The sequence below is a fragment of the Carassius auratus genome, chromosome 26 (assembly GCF_003368295.1).
Source record: "Carassius auratus strain Wakin chromosome 26, ASM336829v1, whole genome shotgun sequence".
Classification (NCBI taxonomy): domain Eukaryota; kingdom Metazoa; phylum Chordata; class Actinopteri; order Cypriniformes; family Cyprinidae; genus Carassius; species Carassius auratus.
Window position 1 is genome coordinate 16220092 of NC_039268.1, and position 21065 is coordinate 16241156.

Consider the following 21065-nt stretch of genomic DNA (forward strand, 5'->3'; position numbering starts at 1 on the left):
AATAGCACAATAAACTCCATACACAAACATACACTACCGTTCAAAAGTTTGGAGGTTTTTTTAAAGCACTTTTTTAAATGTATCTAAATGTTTCTGAAAAATATAAATAGCATCTCTACTGTCACTTTTGATAAATTGAATGCATTTAATGTGTGTGTAATATACTGTTCACACAAACACACACACACACACACACATACATTTAAGAAATTAAAACATAGTTTTGAAACTCTAGTTTACATTCATTTTAGTGAAACAATACACATTTTGTTTACAAGCATTTCATTTGTCATTACGATCATTTTCTGGCACAACATACAATATTTTTAAAATAAAAAATACTAAATTATATTGTTTTACATTAAAAATAAGAAAATACAGTATATAGCAGAAGCATATATAATGTTGTAGTTGTTTTTCTTTTGTTTTGTTTTTTTAATGTATGTATATTTTAATATAAAGTTGTTGGATACTACAAGAGATGATATCTACATCAAAACACCACTTATTATTACAACAATTATTAATTGTGTTACTAAACAGAATTCTTTTTGTAACACATCTGCTTTCTCATACCTACAGTGACACCTTGTGTCTATATGTGGTCTTACATGGTCCCAGCAGGGTTTACTGTTAGCCTGGTGTCCCTAAAGTGATACTCCACCCCAAAATGAAAATTTTGTCATTAATCACGTACCCCCATGTCGTTCCAAATCCGTAAATGCTTTGTTTGGGTTCAGAACACAATGTCAGATATTTTGGATGAAAAATGGGAAGCTTGCCATAGACTGCCAAGTAAAATACACTGTCAAGGTCCAGAAAAGTATGAAAAGCATCATCAGACAACAATTCTTTTTGTATGCGAAGAAATCAAAAATAACCTTGACAGTGTAATTTACCTGGCAGTCTATGGGACAGACACAAGCATCCTAGTTTTCATCCAGACTATCTTAAATTATGTTACGAAGACGAACAAATCTGTTACGGGTTTGGAACCTTTTCAAAAGTTACTTCAAAAGGATTTCGATGCTTGTTTTTGGATCACTGTCCTGATAGAAGACAACTCTGGTCCATTACGCAAGTCCATGATGCCATGTATCTGAACATGTATCCAGGACCTGAATCCAATGGATGTATCCAGCCCACAACATGAAAGATCCAGCAGTATATCTGGGCATGGGGTCCCTGTGACATCCCTGTTTATCCTTTTAAAGCCATTATGTGAACTCCATAAAGCTCTTTTTTATTTACCTATTTTCTTACAGCCAATCTTCTGCTGCACATCACAACTATATTCTTTGGTTGTACTTATATTGAAGTATGGTTAAGGGAATTTGGCCTTTGTGTTACCTCATGTCTGTAGTCACCCTGGTGGGCTAAAAATGGAAATATGAATGGAAATGTACTTTGTAGATTTTTTATCCATAAGCATTTCTAGCGGTGCTAATTATCATGGCTAATGAATGAATGGAAGATCAAAAGGATAAAAAGTGCAGAATTATTTTCATAGCCTTCTTTGCTCAAATTTACCAAGGGGGCTAATAATTCTGTATCATTTGTGTACTATTATGTCTGTATGAGTCACAAATATGCACCCTTAAAGGGTTAAATAAGGTACAAAGCTTACATTTTAAAAAGGTACCACCCCAGTGACATCTTATTTCCCTTTTATTTCTGAGAAATTCTGAAAAACTACACTTATACATACAACATAACTTATAAAGTGATAATATCTTAAATGAAATAAATTGTGATTGTACGTTTAATGCACTAAATACTGTATGTTCCTCTACATCTGTATTTCCCCGTTTTCCTTTAATGCAAACAAAAATTGTACACAACCTGTTTATTTTAATTAGTTGTATTAATCAAATGCAGCAAACAGGGCTTTACAAAAGAGCACAAGTTCCTTATATGCCTTTTTTGGGTAACTAACTGCTGCATCCTGTGGTGGTCATAGAAGTGGAAGTTATGCGGTTTCAAACTGAGCACTTGCTGTCCTGAGGAAGGAACACATTTGACTAGACCGTATCTTCTGTAAAGATGTGCTGCACATCAATTCATCTCCTCATTGGTATGTTTAAAGTTGTTATTTTTATTGTTGTTGTTTTTGTTGTTTAAAATTTGCCTAACTGCTAAGCATCGAGCAAATAGCTAATAATAATAATGAAAAAATATCATAGAGCGGAATTAAGATTTAAATCAGTCTCTAAACGAATTGTATATCTTCCACTGTACATTTGTTAAGTAAGGGCTTTCCATGGGTCATTAAGCCATTTTTGTAGATGTAGTTATAATTTACAGAATTAGTAATTTGTAGATTGTAGTAACAACATGTTCCCCATGACCTGACATGACCTTTATCTTGTACAATTCAGGTGCCTTACTTGTCTTTGCTGTTGAAAATGAGGCGACAGCCATGAACGTCACAGAAAATGCCACAGCTCCAGTTTCAGTGAATACGAACAAGACCAGCCAGTTCAAAATGGACTCTACCACTCCAAGCTTCAATTCCAAGGTGCCAAACCAGGTGGATGTGAATACCACATCAGGTAGCTTTTTCATTTTGCTTGATCATGTGTCATTCAAGTGTCCACACTTTATGCAGCAAAATGGTACAATTGCTAGGAACACTGTAAGCCAGTTTATATGACAGCTGCTTGCATCAACCAAAGTATGTTACATCTGGTGATTTTTTATTTTTTATTTTTTTGGCCAACAGGATCGCCTACTCCACCGCCCCAAGAACATCCGCAGACCAAGAATTACACCACATACAATTCTCTGAAGAACGTTTCACAATCAAGCCCAAATAATATGAGCAGAAACGCAACTACTAGCAAAACAACCAGTAAGAGAAACAATACCATGCAAGCAGAATAATCATGGATTGTGCCTTTCATAATAAAATGTACACATTTTATTTATTTAAATGATATTTAATGATAATTTTATTTTTACACAAAAGAGCAATGTGGAAATTCAGTTTTAACTTTTAACTTTAATCATAAAGACTGAGTCATTCTCACACAGGAAGGAAGTATGTACCTACAGTGACACACTCTTAAAACTCATCATAAGCCGAAATAAATTATTTTTACTAACCACCTATAAATCTAGTAAGAAAAAAGGTAGAGCATAAATTTGCTAATCACCTAAATATGTAATTATTTCTTATATAAAAAAGGTATTTTTACAATTTTTTTCTCTAGCAGTGCAAACCGTCAAAACGAGTGGGCCAAGTGAGTGATTTTTCCTAACCACCTATAAATACATTTTTGAAAAAAGTAAATTAGAGCATAAATTTGCTAATCACCTAAATGTCTTTGTTTTTTTCTACATCAACTTCTACAGCGTCATCTACCAAAAGCAAGGGTACAAGTTTTTTCCTTATTGTCAGTGTTTATTCATGTTTAGTTCAGTTTTCTCTATATATACATTTATTTATTTTATTTTTCTACAGCAGCTTCTGCAGCACCATCTGACAAAGGCCAGGGGAAAAGTGAGTGATTTTGTTTCTTTATTGTCAGTGTTTATTCATGTTTAGTTCAGTTTTCTTAAATATATACTGATATATATATATATTTATTTATTTTATTTTTCTACAGCAACTTCTGCAGCACCATCTGAGAAAGGCCAGGGGTCAAGTGAGTGATTTTGTTTCCTTATTGTCAGTGTTTATTCATGTTTATTTCAGTTATCTTGTTTATTTTGAATTGTCAGATACTAATATATGGTAACACTTAAGTACAGGGACTAATTCACACTATTAACTAGTTGTTTCTTAGCATGCCTATTATTAACATATTAGCTGTTTATTACTACTTATAAAACCCATATTCTGCACAACCATGTTCTACATCCCTAATATCTAAACTTAACAACTACCTTACTATTAATAAGCAGCAAATTAAGAGTTTATTGATTCATAGTTAATGTTTTGTTTATAGTGAGAATTGGACCTTAAAATAAAGTGTGACCAAAGTTAATTATTCTTACGGTTTGTTTTTACTCTCAGCAACTTATGCAGTTATCTTTATTATTGCTCTTCTGGTTCTCGCTGGGGTAATAGTTTATTGCTGCCTTACAAAGAAATCCAGGGTAAGCCATTTTTAGTAAATTATTACTAATTGTGAATGCTGATCTTTACAATGGATATATAAACTACATACTGATAATGTTTATCTAATGCAGAAGTACTCTGTGGAGTTACATCCCAAACACGAAGATGCTCAGATCCCTCTCAGCACAGTGGATGCAGAGGTGTTTGACACCACATCAGTCAAAGGTACCAGACATTCTTAACTTTCTACCACCACGGGCATTTCTCTGCTTACACTGAGCTTGTGTTCTACACTTGTGCCCAAAGATATGCAAACGTTCTCTCCTGTCGAGTCCACCGAGCCGCTTAAGGACCCTGCGCCTGAATCTGAGAAGCCTGAGGAAGAGAAAGGTAGCCTATGTGACAAGCAGCTGCTTTCTGTCAAATACTCTACATTTACATTCAGTCATTTAGCTTTTATCTGAAGCGACTTAGAAATGAGGACAATGGAAACAATCAAAATCAACAAAAGAGCAATGATATGCGAGTGCTATAACAAGTCTCAGTTAGCTTAACGCAGTACACATAGCAGAAAAACAATAGAGCAAGCTAGTGTTAGAGGAGTTAAAAGTCAGTGTTAATGTTAAATACCCTATGACAATTACTTCATCTTCAGAAATGCATTACACTCCAAGTTAATTTTAACACAATCATATGTCTTCATAAATGTGTGAAGACGTATAAAGAACTAAGGAAGAAGAAGCAATCATATGAAACGCCTGAGAAGTCTGTGTTTGTAAGAAAGCTGCCGATTCTAAACCCAATACAAAAATTAATATGGATAGCTGTTATTAAAAACTGAAAAAATAAAAAAATAAAAAATAACAATAATACAATTTATATAATTCAATAAAATTTAAACTATCATTCAAAAGTTTGGGGTCAGTTATATTTCTAACGGAAATAATATACCGACCCTAAACTTTGAAACTGTGCTAGAAGTTCCTAAACTACTGTATTAAACTCTACAGTACTGAAATGAAATACACTTTCGACTAGAACAAAACTGATCCGTCTATGATCCAAAAGCCTGTGATTCAAACCAGTGACTAGAACCCTGCTGCTGAACTAGCTGCAATAACAGAGAGCTCCACTGGATGGACTTCTAAGACAAGAGTATGTAGCTCTCAGTAAAGAGTATGTAGAGTGTGTCTCTCAGTAAAGAATCCTACATTTTACAAAACTGATAAATCTGTGCTAACAATATATATATATATATATATATATATATATATAAATATATATATATATATATATATATATACTGTAGAAACTAGATCAGCACTAAATTTGAGACTGTATCTGTTTTATATATATATATATATATATATAAATTTAGTGCTGATCTAGTTTCTACAGTAAACTCGTTTATGGAACCCCAAGATTAAAAGTGCAATATTCAAGAATCTTCAGCTTCAATACTGACAATAATAATAAGAAAAAAACACCACCAACAACTCAATACTGAGAAAAAATTTAATCTTGTGCTGATATTGTTGGTCTCTGCCACAAACCATTATCTGAACTGAGCCTGCATGGACATGATTCAATGTTTCAATGCCTACAGCATTTAGGAAATAGCCACTTTTGACCAGAAGCATCTGGTCTTTGTGTCTGATCCTTTCCATCTGGAAGACCCATAACAGAAATAAAGATGCCTTTGGCTGTCTGGGTTTGCAGGTAGTGGTTTTATTTATCTATTCATTTAAGAGACACTGCTCAGAGTTGAGCTCGTAGTGCTTTTTATTTATTTGGGATAGTATCAACAATCCCAACACTAATGAAAACAGTGAATATAAAATATTCGAGTGACTTCAGTGCACTGGAAATAATGAATACATGTTTCACCCTCACAGCTTTTGCAACAGGATATTACACTATTTGCCTACAGTCTAGCAGTTTGAGGAACTTCAGAAGTTCCCTTATTAACAACATTGTCATTTTTCAGCAGTGCAAGATTATTTATTCACACAATATCACAGACAGAATCAGAACTTAGAGATTAGAATATATATATATATATATATATATATATATATATATATATATATATATATATATATATATATATATATATATATATATATTGCATGCATTTCTCAAAAGTGCTTCTGACCTTTATTAATGTCACTTTCATATTTCTCACAGGATAGAAATAATTCAAATAGTAATTTATATTAGTACATAAAAAAAAAAAAAAAAAAAAAAAAAAAAAAACAGATGATATTAAGACTTTTGGCCTGTTGGACTGAATTCATGTTAAAGTAGTCCAGATCCTAGTATTAATAGGACAGTTCACACAAAAATGAAAATTATTTAATCATTTCTATATCCTCATGTCATCTCAAACATGATTTCTTCAGTCACACTTTATTTTAAGGTCCAACTCTCACCATTAATAAACCATTAACTATGATTTTTGTCTCAATAAACTACCAATTTGCTGCTTATTAATAGTTACGTAGTAAGGTAATTGTTAAGTTTAGATATTGAGTATATTATTAGGGATATAGAATATGATCATGCAGAATATGTGCTTTATAAGTACTAATAAACAATCAATATGTTATTAATAGCAATTGGTCCCTAGGGTGTTACAATTTATTTTGCTACAGAACACAAAAGATTATTTATTTATGTATTTTGCCCATACAGTGCACTTGTGTTGATGGATTGGGCTGTGAAGACCTTGTAAAAGTAACAAACGTGACTAACTTAAGGGAATAGTGGGGTTGTTTGCCTGCAGCAAGTGGTGCAATGGTTTAACAGCACAGAATGACTTCCTATGATCTCAGTTTCTCTTCATGCTCCCTGTAATCACACAGGATGGTTCTTTTTCCCACCAAAATCTGCTGCCTGTCATTGACAAGCTCCACAGATTCCTCTTAGGAGCTAATGGGTCTCAATGAGTTTCTTAGCTTCAGTGGCTTTACTTACTGCAAACGCCTCCAGGTCTAAATCAACCACATGGTGGGAGAGAGTGAGTAACAATGAGAGAGAGAAAGAAAATGACCATGGAGGGAAAAACAAAACAGAAGTGTGCATTGCAATGACATAGTGGCTAATGGTTTTACGATGCCTCTTTATCCTGTAAGTGCTGACTTTCCCGTCACAAGCTGTTTCTACCACCTGCTCATTCGGTTTTACCACACAGAAAATAATAGGAAGCTTGAGACATCCTCAGGTTTGAGACCACTGAGGACAGGCGTTTTGTGTGCAGTTGTGTTTTTAAGAGTCGTTAGACTTGTCGGGAAAAAGCATAAATAGTGAAGTTTAAATTATGAAGAGTGTTTAATTTGTTTGTTGATTAACAGTAGCTATTATACTAAAGCAAAAGCCGCAAGAAGCTGTGGTTTCGCATCATAACTATAACCATGGCTTCACACGGTTTAATGCTTTTATAAAACGGTTATCCCGTTATACATAGTGAGGTTTTACAGAATAAAAGAGAGCAAATAAAGTGTAATGATATAAAATACAAACAGTATTCTTCCACCAAACAATGTAGTTCCTCAGAAACAGTTGTGGTTGAAACAAAGTGGTTGTCGAGCAACCCACAGCAAAACAAGTAAACAAAACACAAGTAAACAAAGGTGTATGTTTTTACAACAGGTTCGAACAAGTCTTAACCAATCAGAATCAAGGACCGGAATTATACATTTTATAAAGTGAATTTTGGATTTGATTTAGTTTGATGAACATTTGTTTGGTTTTGGTGCGAATACATGTTCATTTAAATTTAGTTATAAACAGAAATATCTACTTTTTTATTTTTATTTTTATTTTGAACTGAACTTCATGCTCTTGTAGTGCGTGACTATTAGGGATGCACCGGTTGACTGGCCATAAATCGGAACCGACCGGTTTTTGCTTAAAAAACGCAATAGACAATTGGCCGGTTTTTGGTCTTTTTTCGGCCGATTTTTTCCGGAAGTGCGCCTGCGTGCACAGACTAAATTGTAATCATTTGCTATCATGTAATTTGTGTGGAAGTATTTCGAAATCTGCACGCAGGACAGAAAGTGCAGAGCTACATGTCTGAAGCACAGATAGCAGGAAGCAATCAGCCGTTGGTGTACTGGCGTACAAAATATGAGTCCCTTTCCTGCGCTCACTGAAGCTGCGTGAGCGTACTGTACCTGACCTGTCCCTGCACAAGCGGAGACAGTGAAGGGATGTTCAGCGTGTTGGATGAGAAATGAAACAAAATGGACTAAACTGTGACAAAACTGAAATGTTTTTTTTTTTTTTTTTTAAGTAGAACTTGCATACATGTTTGAAAAGCCAGAAGTAAACGTCAGTTCTGGATAGGATGAATATTTTTATTTTACCTTAAGATTACATCTACTTAATTTGATTTAGAAATCAACTGCTGTAGCACACTGAAAAAAAGGTGTTTCATATATTCAATTAAAAAAGGGTAAAAAAATAAAAAAAAGGGTGATGATTCACATCTACATTTTTTTTACTTGAGACAATAGTTATTTCTTTTTCATTAGCTCAAGCAAAAAAATATGTGAATCATTACCCTAATTTTTTTTTTTTTTATTGGATAAATGAAACACTTTTTTATTGGACCCAATTCAAAAACTAAAGCTAAATGCTGATGCCTGTATCATCTATGTTTGTATTGAAGGCTACTTACTGTGCAGATACTGCCGTTAATTTCAGATGGTTATGGTTATTGTTTTCAATAGCCAAAAGCCAGTTTGGCCTATTTAATACCAAATAAACTTTTTATTTATGCACACTTTCCTTCTTTCTTGTTTGTTGCTTAAAGAGATATAAAAAAATAAATAAATAAAAAATCGGTACAGGAATCGGCCAGTTTGCTTGTAAAAAATCAGTATCGGAATCGCCGTGAAAAATCATGATCCTAGTGACTATATTCTTTACATTTATTTATACTATGGGGCCATTTAATGCTTGAATCTGATTGGCTGACAAATGTTCTGAGGTGTGCAATTATTTTCTGTGAAATGCACGGGGAACATAGTTCAAGGCAGCTCTCTTGACCGCATTACAGTTCAATATCACTTCGCATAGTAAAACTGTTATAACGGTCACGCAGTTTGCACAAAAAGGTGTTGTCAGCGATGCCCTGACGATTTTATCAGTTAGCCTATATATAGTGTAGCAACTTAAAGGCTACACGTGACATTTCTCACTAGCAAGGTAATTACAGCACTGTTAGAGACGCTGCAGCAGAAGAGTGAATAGAGACACACAGAGGTACGTTAGCCTAATTCACACAAGCTCTCTCTCTCTCTTTCTCTCTCTCTCTTTCTGTGTGTGTGTCTCTGTCGCTCTCGCTCTCTTGGAAAATAACTTCATTAATAACTGCATTAGAATGCTATCAATGACTCAGGCCTCCATTACCAGCTTTAAAATTATGTTTTGGAACTAGCAAAAGAGGCATTGAATGAGATGCAGAAGAAATAATCCTACTCACAATAACTACAAAAACCGGACAAATCCCTTTAAATATATCATCTGATCAATGTCTTGAGGTGTGGTAACTATAGTATAAGCGGAATAATTGACTCTGGGCCATTGGATTATTAGAAAAAATAATGCACACCCGAGGTTTTGTATATTTTGTAAGCTTGTATATTTTATATAATGTAAAAATAATGGTCTATGATTTTTACTATGTTACACTTCTTTGTGTGATCCATTATAATACAAACAAATTCTTAAACATATTGCCTACAGAATCGACTGATGTTAAACAAGAAAACCAACAGAAATTATCCAGCTCCCAGGCCCCAGAGAACCCAAAGGATAAAATGGAGGGGCTGACCGTAGTGGATCTTACTGATGGAGAGCCGACGATCTCCACCAAAACCTCAATGGAATCCCTAGATGATGTTCTCAATGAAAACAACAGCAACAATACAAGGGTTGAAGGTTAGTGAGACTGAGAGAATATATATTTTTTTAATTGAATTATTTAGTTAGACTTTAATACCATTTCTCTCTAATAACCATTTCTTCTTTTTGTTTCAGTCAAGGGCAATGGGCATGATTTCACTGAAATCTCTATTGATGCTTAATTTCTAAAATTAATCAGGTTCTTCCCAGCATTTTACAATGGTAAGTGTTTTCCAGCAATCCATGCAAATACATTCTTTACATACAGTGCTGTGCTCCATTAGAGATGTACTCAATTAAAGGGTGAAAAAACAGCATACATGTATGCGTATTGTAACTAAAAGTTGCATAATAGGGCATAAATCACACATTCATATTATGATTCACATTGGTCACTCCAAGCAAATTTCACTTTTTACTCGTACAGATGTGGTAGAGGGCATTCCATCTCTCATCACATCATAACCACAGATGCCGCTTCAGGTCTCATGTCATCAGACACTTGAGAGATATAACACAGCTTTAATTCTCTCTGTCAGGGTGTTTTCTGCACACCTGTGCCCCAGCAGGTTAAGGCTTTATTTCTGTTTGCAGCTCCCAGTGAAATGTGTTCCTCTGTTAACAGCTGATGAGAGACCTTCATCAGCATTTCAGTACATGATGCCCCACGGTATGGACAATGGAATGCTCCATTCAGGGCTCGACATTAACGCTTGTCAACTTGTCCGGGACAAGTGAATGTTTTGGATGGGCAAGTGAAGGAGAAATTTACAAATTTGAGATATTTTGGGACATTCAAGTCATCCTTTATCATACGTATAAGTATCTTGTGTCAATTTAGTTCTTTTTCTGAGAAAATAATGGGTCGTCTCAACTGTAAATTAAAAAACCAATGGAGAAACCAAGGCAGAAAACTGTAGTGTATATTATCAGTTACCACTCTTTCACTTTGTTTGGAATGCTCAAATTGAGTTACGGCATTCTGACTTTGTTTAGCCATGCGTCAATATGAAGTTACAGTGCCAGTTTGGAGTTATACAGTGTTCTGCCTTTTTTAACTGTCCTTTAAAGTCTGCCACATTTTAATTATGGTGTAGACAAACGAATTAGATAGATCACCATCTACCAAATAGCTCCATATAACCAAATAGTTTCATCTAACAAAGCACTTTATACCTTGCCAGCAATACGTAATCGTGAATAACCTTTAAAGATTTTTTTTTTTCTTTTTGTAATGCAGATTGTTCATCAGGCTGTTATTTCTAGTTGGATGGGTGTGGACTCGAATGCCGTAACTAGCATGATCAATCATAACATCAGTAGCCTACTAAGAGTTCGCAATTAAATCAATATCCTACCATTTCTTGTAACCTGATCAAATAAATCCATGGTAATGAACATCTTTGGAGATGTTTAATCCATAAGCATTCTGAGCATTACCTATTCCCATTTATTGGCGTTCACGTCAATCCACAAGTCGTTCTTTTGGGTTAGGTTATTTCGTACAAATCAATATAAAAGCAATAATGCTATGTCTAGCATTATTTGACGTTACTGAGCATAGCAAATAAATTGGTATCCAAGGTATCCACTCATGTTCAACTTTTAGTCTGCTTGTTGCCATAATTATTATTATTTTTTAATAAATACATAAAATAACTTAATACAGTCACATTACTATTTGCAATATCCTATATTAGACAGCAGATGATCACTAGGTGTTACTATAACGAATTTGTAAATGTTTATCAGCAACCAGACATTGATAATGTGAAAGTTACTGTCTTTTGCCTTTGTGTGACTTCTCACATTTTGCAGACAATGCAAAGGCAGAGTACATTAACTTAAAAATAGGGGTAAAAACAAGTTTGAGCTCACAATTCTTTTTTATGTAGATAATTTTCATTACTAAAACATATAACTGTTAAATTTCCAGTGTCCTACCTATAATTAATTTGGCTGGACAAGTAAAAAACTTTAAAGTCATTTTTCTCAGTTTCACACTATAGCGAGTTAAGGACTTTTGCCTTTGTAGGGTAGAATAATAACTGCCTTAATTTGTAATATAGTCTTTGTTGGGGGTGTGTGATATATTTGCTTTGTGATATATTTCCTTTGTGATAATATTGGAATTGTTGTTTTAACGATGTGCGATTTGACATTATCAAGTATATTGCAAAAATCAAACAAAACACACCTACAGAGTGCATGCATAAATTAGGCCTACTTAAAGTAGTCTAGTAGGTTAGACTAGTGCACATGTACCTTCTTTCACTGCATGATTCAGTATTAAAATACATGAATAATGTTTAGAAAATTCAAAGTATGGAGGCAGAAAATTTATATATTTATATCATTTCATATAGTTTAACAATATCACACAAAGATAGAGCGCCATTTTTTGCTCTAACAATCGGCATGGCAAATGTGATTTTATTCAACAGTTCAACAAAAAAGAAGTTAATATCAAGAGACTTACGTTTAAGACACCAGATTGCCTGTTTTTGTTCTATTTCGCCAACAGATATAATTCCAAACACAGCCACAGCACTGTTTTGGGTCTCTGAGCAACATGGCAGTGTTTCGTTCTTGAATGAATCAACTATTTAAATAATTTGGTTCAATTGCAATCACTTGCTTATTAACTTTAACTTGATGCCACCTACTGGCAGTTTTAATATCATTGACATTTCACTGATTAACATTTAAAGTATATATTTTTTTTTAAATATAATTTCAAATATCAGTATTCAGTGTTTTATTTATCAAAACATTATTCATTTGTAACTGCAGGTTAAAGCATCCGATGTCCCTCAGAGCTGCATTAAAAAGTGGATAAATATATCTATTCCACTACAGATGCAGCTTCTGCATTTTCTCTGCATTGCTAAGATTAATTTTGTTGATAATTATTTCATCTTATTATTTTGCTTATTATATATATATAATAGTAAGGATGTTGTTAAGTTTAGGTACTGGATTAGGAATGTAGAATATGGTCATGCAGAATATGTGCTACATGAGTACTAGTAAATAGCCAATATGTTACTAATGGGCATGCTGATAAAAACATAGTTAATAGTGAGAATTGCTCCCTACACTAAAGTGTTACCAAAATACTTATACAGACTAATACTATACACAGACAAACTATAATTAGTTGAAACTAAGGAAAAGTCCACCCATTCTAAAAACCATAGACAGTTAAGGAATCAAAGGGAGGAAACAGAGAGAAAACCTCTCATTCATGCCAGCTGGTTTGGAACTGAAGGACAGGTTGGAGACATGAACTTGAAAGAGGTCATGTTCTCCCACCCCCATAGATAACAACTAATGACCACGACTGCTCATAAAGCAGTATAATTAGCTAGAGCCCAAGGGACTATTATATAGGGTATTATTTTCCAATAAGGGTATGCTTTCATGTGCTCTCCGGTCATTGTCAGGGGCTCCGTTTCCAGGTTTTGGGAGTTGATAGGGCTCTCATAAATGCTTTAGTTGTACCTATACACATTCACTTTAAAGTGTTTAGTCTACTCAACAGAGAGAAACAAAAACTAGACAGCAGTGTTCTATCAGACAAACAGCAGTTTTCGGATACGTGGATCTAAGTTCGTGGACACTAAGTTCATTGACAGGACACATAATCTAAAAAAGTTTCGTAATGGCATCTACATTGTTGGCCAATGGTGCTCTCTCTGCTCTAACAGCACTGATACAATTCTTTTAGTTTTAATGACTAAATATTGGAATGACAAATGGTTAGTATCTGTCCATGACATTAATAAATTCCATATTAAAACAACAAAGAGAAAGATCTGAAACTCGGGAACCTTGAATCCAGGTTTTTTTTTTTTTTTTTTTTTTTTTTTTTTTTTAGGAGTGGCCTGCCCAATACCATCTAATGACAAAGCAGCCAAGTCAATGCTAGATTTACAATAAGAATCTGACACTCGCCCAGGCCTGAACAGTATTACACACCGTGCTTTGGTGTGAAACTAATGTGTGTTTGCACATGGACACATGCAGTTATTGACTACTAGCGTTTTGATGTGGTTATTGTCTCACCTGGCCAGGTGTAACTTCGGAAAGAAGGAGTGGGAAAGAGAGAAACTCAGTACCAGGTGGTGCCTTCTGGTTTAAGTTGAAACCTGCAAACTTCAGTGTAAGCTTTTCCTGTATGCTGTGTGTAACTTTACTTAACAATTGCAACATAAACATTTCCCCATATCAGAAAGAATCGATGAGGTAATTGTGTTAGGTGGAAGAAGCATACTACAACAGCTCAGTTTAGTTCTCTTCGATGGTAGTAACTGTTAGCTATTTGTTACGTTTCCATGGTTCCATTGATATATTGTGGTTTTATTTATAAGATTAACCACACGTTGACTAAGTGGGATGTTAGTGTTTGTATGAACACAAACACTGATGATGACTGTATTTGGTGGAAAGAGAAAAGGCCATATTTGGGCAGTTTTGTGAATGTGGCAAACAGTGTTCTTAAAGACTTCACACTTCAAACAGTTTATAAGGAATAGTTCACCCTATTTACTCAACCAATTTTTTTTGTTTGTTTTATGCAGAAGACAAAAGATATTTGAAGAATGCTTTTATAAATACAAGAAAAGTCTTTTGGTAAAAGATCAAAGCTGTGTAAAGCTGTGTAAAAGTAATCCAAACAATTCCACTGGTGTAATCAAAGTCTTCTTCGTCATCATCTTCAGTTTTATAACCAATATTATTCTTTGTTTGATGAATAGAGTGAAATACAAATAGCTATTCACTTTCAAATCAAAATAGTGACCCGTCAGCAATATCATACCTTATTGGTTCTTGTGCCATGAAGTCAAGTCACATGGCACACAAGAACCAATGAGGATTGACATTACTTTTAAAATATCTTTTTTTGTGTTCTTCAGGAGAAATTAACCTTACGTGTGTGGGTGAGGACTTCATTTTTGGATGACCTATTATATTAAATGTGTGCAAAACCTGTTTCTGTAGAAACTGCTACATCTTGCTATAAAAGACACTCAATGACATGTGTCGTAAACATTAAAGTGCTGAACATTCAAGGCCAATAAGCAATAAGACTTAGAAAATTTGGGTTTAGGTTGTTGGGAGTGTGTGTTCATATATTTAGCTACTTTATCCCCTCTCATATTTCTAAAGCGTCTCCGATTCACTCTCAGTGAGAAGTCATGAAAGGATTTTTTTGTTGTTGGGACCACACCCATGTACTGTAGGTCTATCCCACCACAGTGACCCTGCGAGCCTACGTTTGATTCACGTGGGGAACATCCATCAATGTCCCTATAGATCTCCCTGCAAATCCTCACACCTTCCTTGATTGCGGCTATTTTTACAGAACGGGATAAAAGATATTTAATAGCACTCTGAGTCGAGCCAGTGACTATTCTTCAACAGTTGTGAGGCAGAAAACTCCGAGCTCGTTCTCACCCACCTGTTCAAAGACCATGCAACATTCCTTTTTCTTTTTTTTAAACCAGTTACATTTTCATTGTTTTTCTCCTTTTATTTACTGCTGTTTGCAAACCTGAGGCTGGAGAAAAATGTAAGAAAAAAAAAGAAAGCATGATTTCCCTTACTGCGTTGTTGTCATACAGTGGCCGTCAGACTCAAAGTTCATCTATATTTTGTCCTTCTCCAGCTGTCCTTTCGCTTAGGCTTTTTTTATCCATCCTGTGCTACTCGTACTTTTAATGATGGCCGCTTTCAGTGAGGATACATTTCTCGGGTGACTTTACAAGCAGTGAAGTCATTTAAGTGGGGTGATAATTAGTTCATGGCAAACATTCTTTATATTTCAAACTTCCTGCGAGTTTCTTGGAACTTCTGTGTGTAACTTTACACATTGTATTTCATTCTTGGATTTAATTTAATTTTAGTAGTTTATGTTGCTACTACTAGTTTTGTGAAAAAAAGCCTGAAACTAACAGTTGAACAATTTATACTCCTAATTGTTTGTTGGTTTTTCTAATGTATAATTACAAAGAAAAAAAGTCAATTTCCTTTCCGGAACTTCTTGACTGCCTCGTTGTGTGTTCACACTAGTGAAAACATTGTTTTGGTTTACGAGGTAGGAAGGATATCTTTTCTTACATGAACAAGGCTGAAATTCTTTAACACACTGTATGCAATAAAAAAAAACCTCCCAGCTGTTCTGAACAACCGACACAAGTTAGACCACCACTGAAGAATAGTACGGTCTTGTTTGACCAGACAAACAGAAGTGCCCAGAAGGGAATATTTCATGGCATCTAAGTTCCATATGTGGACTTTTAATATTCCCAAAGTAAAATGATCAGTGTGATTGTTGGTCCATGTATTCTTAACTACCATCATTAAGACAATTAGCACACATCTTGTTTTCTAGATGCATTCGAGAATCAACTTCCAAGAAATTAACTGAACACATTTGCATGCACGCCACGAAAATCTACAAAAATCAACATGCATTTAATAAAGATGCATTTAATAAAGTTTTCTTCATTTGTTTGAGATGTGGTTCGTTTGGTGGGAACTTAATGAAAGGACAAAGGTCAAGCAATTCTAATTAGAGAGCAGACTGTCAGTGAGCTCATGGTCATTTTTCAGACACAACATTCCAGTAGTTTCACTGAAGTCTATACAGACTGCAGTGCTCCATAATTCAAAAGACTACAATAATAATAATAAATAAAAATAAAAATAAAATTGAAATCATGACATGGCTTAGTGAGACTACCAACCTGCAAAGGCTGTGATTAACATGAATAAATAAATAAATATTTGCACTGCATGAAATGAGTATTATAATTAGTTAAATAATTTTTTTTTTCATAAATGCATAAAAGAGGTTCAAAGTAGACATAAAAAGTTGTGTAATCCAAACAATTCCATCAGTTTAATTAGTCTTATTCATCTTCTTCTTCAGTTTTATAACCAATATTATTATTTGTTTGATGAATAGAGTGAAATGCAAATAGTTATTCACTTTCAAATCAAATCATTTATTAAGCCCAAATCAAAATGGCGACCCATCAGTAATATCTAGTGTCCCACAAATCAAAAGACTACAATGACAGAAAAGTGGCTGCAAAATAAATTAAAATAAATGTAAATTGTGATATGACTTAGTGACATTACCAACCTATAAAGGCTGTGATTTACATAAATAAATAAATATTTTCACTGCATGAAATTAGTATTATAATTATTTAGGGAAAGTTATAATACTTATTGTTATTAGTTATTATTCTATCTTAAATACTTGATTTTTATTTATTATTATTATTATTAGTTTTAGGTTTTTACAGTGAAATATGGTGATGGTAAATTAATTTAAATTAAATTAAATTATATTTATGCATTTAGCAGACACTTTTATCCAAAGCAACTTACAGTGCATTCAGGCTAACATTTTTTTTACCTAAACATATAATATTTTTTTTATATTTCAGTTATATTTCTTATTTGTTAATATTTGAAAATAAAAATAATAAAAAAAAAAAAATTCCAATTGACTTCATTTATATGAGTGACAGAGTTCAACAGTTTGTGTTAAAAATCTTTGTTTGGATGCCCTGGGGGTAAGCAGATCAACATAAGATTTTCATCTTTGGGTGAACTATTCCTTTAATTAAAGGAATAGTCCATCCCAAAAATGAAAACTCTCTCAATTCACCTTTTTCCTGAATGTGGAAGTCTTATATGACTCATAACAGAAAGATTTTTTGCATTTCCGATTTCTAGTGTTTCTAGCCAAATAAATGAAAAACTTAAGCCTTCACACATTTTTTATGCTTAGCTATATATATATAAATAATAAAATGAGTTAAATAAACTTTTTTACATGGATTTCTGTGGAGACCAGAACATGAGAGCATCCAACCAGAAGGTGGATAGTTTGAATCTAAAGATAATTTACTTTTAAACATACAGTATATTGGTTTGTGATTATATAAATAAAAAAAGCTTATTCATTATAGTCTGTGACATCTTGTCCCCTTTTTATTATTATTAATAAACACAGCTGACCTTCCACACACACAGTTTCATCCACATGTTTGACTGATGGGTCTCTGTAAATTCACAGGAAGGGCATTCGATAGCACATTCTCTCTCTTCCAGCTTTCTATTCTAGTGTCCCAGAGCAGCGGCTTCACAGGCCTGGCTGTGATCAGGCCGCTGCTGAAAGATAGATACCTTCACCTGCCTGTATCTGCCCTGGGCATCACAGCCACATTCCTTAGAGTGGGATTGACAGGACACCCCTCCACCAACACAGACTCTTTTCACAAGGCAGCTTTGGCATGATTGCTGGAAGTACAATCTTACGTCATGTTAACTTTTTAACATTTATTTGAATATCCTGTGATTCTGTCATTTGAAGAAGCTTTCGTAGTTATTTATTCTCAGCTGAATCCGCTGTCGAGAATAGTCTGTAAACCATTCCTGACCCAAAGTAAAAATTAAAAATGTAATTGTGAAATTGTAAAGTGTTGGTTACAATTAGCAATAACAAAACATAAAGTGGCAATTATGCAAGACAAAGTTGCAATTGTAAAATCTAAAATCACACTGATGTAGAAAGTCACAATTCCAATTATTCCGATTATTCATGTTTCAAGATTTTCCAAGTTACTGGAGAAAGGGCTTTTAATTGTTGATTTGTTAGTCTGTCAGAAGAGATTTTTGCAGATAAAACTCAGTAACGAATCTCTAAGCAGTAGGTTTTGTGTAAGAGGTAACACTACTTTCACAAACTCATCCCTTCAGGATGTGTCCTTCTTGGATTATGGGATACACAAATCACACTTTTCACACCTGGAACCAGACATATGAGGTTTTAAGAAAGACACTTGAAGTGTAACCTAAGTCTCAGGTCTGGACTCCACTGGAAGCAGATACGAGAACTAAATGATTTACTTTCATCGCAAAAGTGGACCCCAAAGATAAAAATACATGAAAATATGGCTTCTGTGACCTTAAAACTGAATACAAATGATATGTGTGTATCTCAATTAAGAAACTGCAACAACTGCTTTACACTCTATCTGTTACATTTAGTTTAGTTAGGCTAGTTAGGCATCTTAAGCTTAAATCTAGGACGAGAAAGGACAAAAAGGTATTGAGATGCAAATTTAAATTGACTCTACAAACCTGCCCTAACAACTCTGATATAATTAGAGGTTCCACTTCAGTTTAACAGATTGGAGCTCTTAGATTCGTCCTCTGGTTCTGTCTTGATAAATCCTTAAAGGAATGTCCAGTCTTTCGGCTACCTGCTTTCCTCTCTCTATTTAAGGGGGGGTTGGGAGATTGTTATCTCAGGCTCAGTTTACTATGCACCCCAGCTCAGCCTAACGAGTCTATTCTGATGTGTACGGTCCACTCGTGCCTTTGTGTAAGCCTGCGAAGAAAGTATTCGGGTTAAATTGGATAACAAGCAGCTTTTCTGTTGATAATTGAGTGGCCATTTGTAAATTTTAATACAGATGTCATTTCGCGCCATTGTGTGAACAAGCCTACAGGTTTAACAAAACATGAAGCTTATCAGTGTTCAACGAACGTGAGCATGTCCATGAATGTCTCACACATTTGTTGTGAAATATACAAATTCTCTGCCTTTATATCCGTATATGCATTATATGCATTTACTGTATATCAGCATGTCATGCTTTTTCACGAATGCCATCAATATATTTGAAGTGCTCTTCTTTTGTCAAACAGATGTTTTAGCTTGAGGTAAGTGGTCATGTCAAAGGTCATGTAGGAGGTTATTAGCTGGAGCCTATTTTCTTTTCTCAGCAAGATAATAGTCCCATAATTGTATTCTGATGTACTGAATAACTGTGAAAAAATTACTATAATTAAAAACCATATCAACTCTCTATTTTACAGCTCTCTGAACCTGACTGATGGATTGTACTGGAACTGAAAGTAACATCTGAACTCAATTGTAAATGATGTGAGTCATTGTTAGAACGCTTAAAGTGCTTAGAAAAGCAGAAAAGCGATATATAAATGTAATGAATTATTATTATTATTATTATTATTATTATCATTATTATTATTATTAGAACAGTGTTGTTTGAGTATACATATAGCACTAAGAAAAGTCTGTAAAAACAGGGCTCAGTGTGAATTTTATAGTGAATTTTCTGTATACATTTTCAAAATCAATTACTCATATTTTAAAATACATTTTGTGGTTTTATGGTTAAAGGAAATATACATAAACATAATGGAAAACGTAATGGAGTTTCTGTTTTTCTGCAGATTTTTGTTCCTACATGGTATTGCAATTAGCATAATAGATTTTAATATTTTAACTTGTTAATTATAATTTTGTTGATAATTTTGTAAATGTTGCAGCTTTTTATTGTTGTTGGCTGCATGTAAATGAACAATGTTTACTTTTTCTATGTTATTGCACCCAGATATCACAATGTATTTTCCAAGCAAAAGGATGCTTGGAAAATAACCAAATAATGAAAAACATGTCATTGTTAACAGCTCCAGGCTTTTTAATAAAACTACAGATTGGTCCCCCTCCCCAACCCCCATTGGGAGTATGTATATCAATATATTACATTGTTGAGTGTGGACTTTTATGACAAAATGTACATTTTAACATTTGTATATTTTAATTAAAAAATCAGGATGTAAGTAAAGGAAATCTTACCAGTGTTATAGAGCTCACAGTTCCTCCATTGTATGTACAGTATATGTATGTTTTAATGCCTATAGCTGTTAAATGTTAAACATATGCATCCACATAATGCATCATTTCTTTCTTTCTCTATGTAATGCTTTCATTGTTGTAAACTTCCATTTGACTTTATGTTTCGGGTTAAAGCCTAGTTTTATTAATTTGTATTAAGGTTTGTTTTCTTAAACTGCTGTAAACAACACAGTCTAAGAAATATACAGTATAAGCCTACTGTTGTTTCTCCCTCTATTAATTCATACAATAAAAATTGATCTTGATCATACATGTCATTTAATATTACTTGTAGTTTACTTACATCTTTTTCTTGAAAACAAGAAAAGTTGTGGTTTTTAAATAAAAATTGACTTTAAG

General features: G+C 33.9%; 1 protein-coding gene across 4 annotated transcripts; it reads left to right on the plus strand.

The window, feature by feature from the left end:
• The first annotated feature begins 1938 nt into the window (after positions 1 to 1938).
• LOC113044462 (flocculation protein FLO11-like) lies at positions 1939 to 21065 on the plus strand. 4 transcript variants are annotated; one of them, XM_026204464.1, is made up of 13 exons: positions 1939 to 2074; positions 2379 to 2552; positions 2723 to 2851; positions 3213 to 3242; positions 3355 to 3375; positions 3464 to 3502; positions 3609 to 3647; positions 4019 to 4101; positions 4195 to 4288; positions 4370 to 4453; positions 9818 to 10012; positions 10112 to 10198; positions 19883 to 21065. In XM_026204464.1, the coding sequence occupies exons 1-12, from the start codon at positions 2044 to 2046 to the stop codon at positions 10156 to 10158; spliced, it is 966 nt and encodes a 321-aa protein (XP_026060249.1). In that variant the 5' UTR covers positions 1939 to 2043; the 3' UTR covers positions 10159 to 10198; positions 19883 to 21065. The 4 variants fall into 4 exon arrangements, with proteins under 4 accessions (XP_026060249.1, XP_026060250.1, XP_026060251.1 ...); XM_026204465.1 differs by having other exon boundaries at positions 3467 to 3502; XM_026204466.1 differs by having other exon boundaries at positions 3216 to 3242.

Bases quoted from the DNA above. Each gene is read 5' to 3' on its own strand.
- LOC113044462 (XM_026204464.1), top strand. From the start codon at position 2,044: ATGTGCTGCACATCAATTCATCTCCTCATTG. The intron at 3,376-3,463 runs GTACAAGTTTTT...ATTTTTCTACAG, and splicing joins GTCATCTACCAAAAGCAAGG to CAGCTTCTGCAGCACCATCT. The intron at 10,013-10,111 runs GTTAGTGAGACT...TTTTTGTTTCAG, and splicing joins CAACAATACAAGGGTTGAAG to TCAAGGGCAATGGGCATGAT.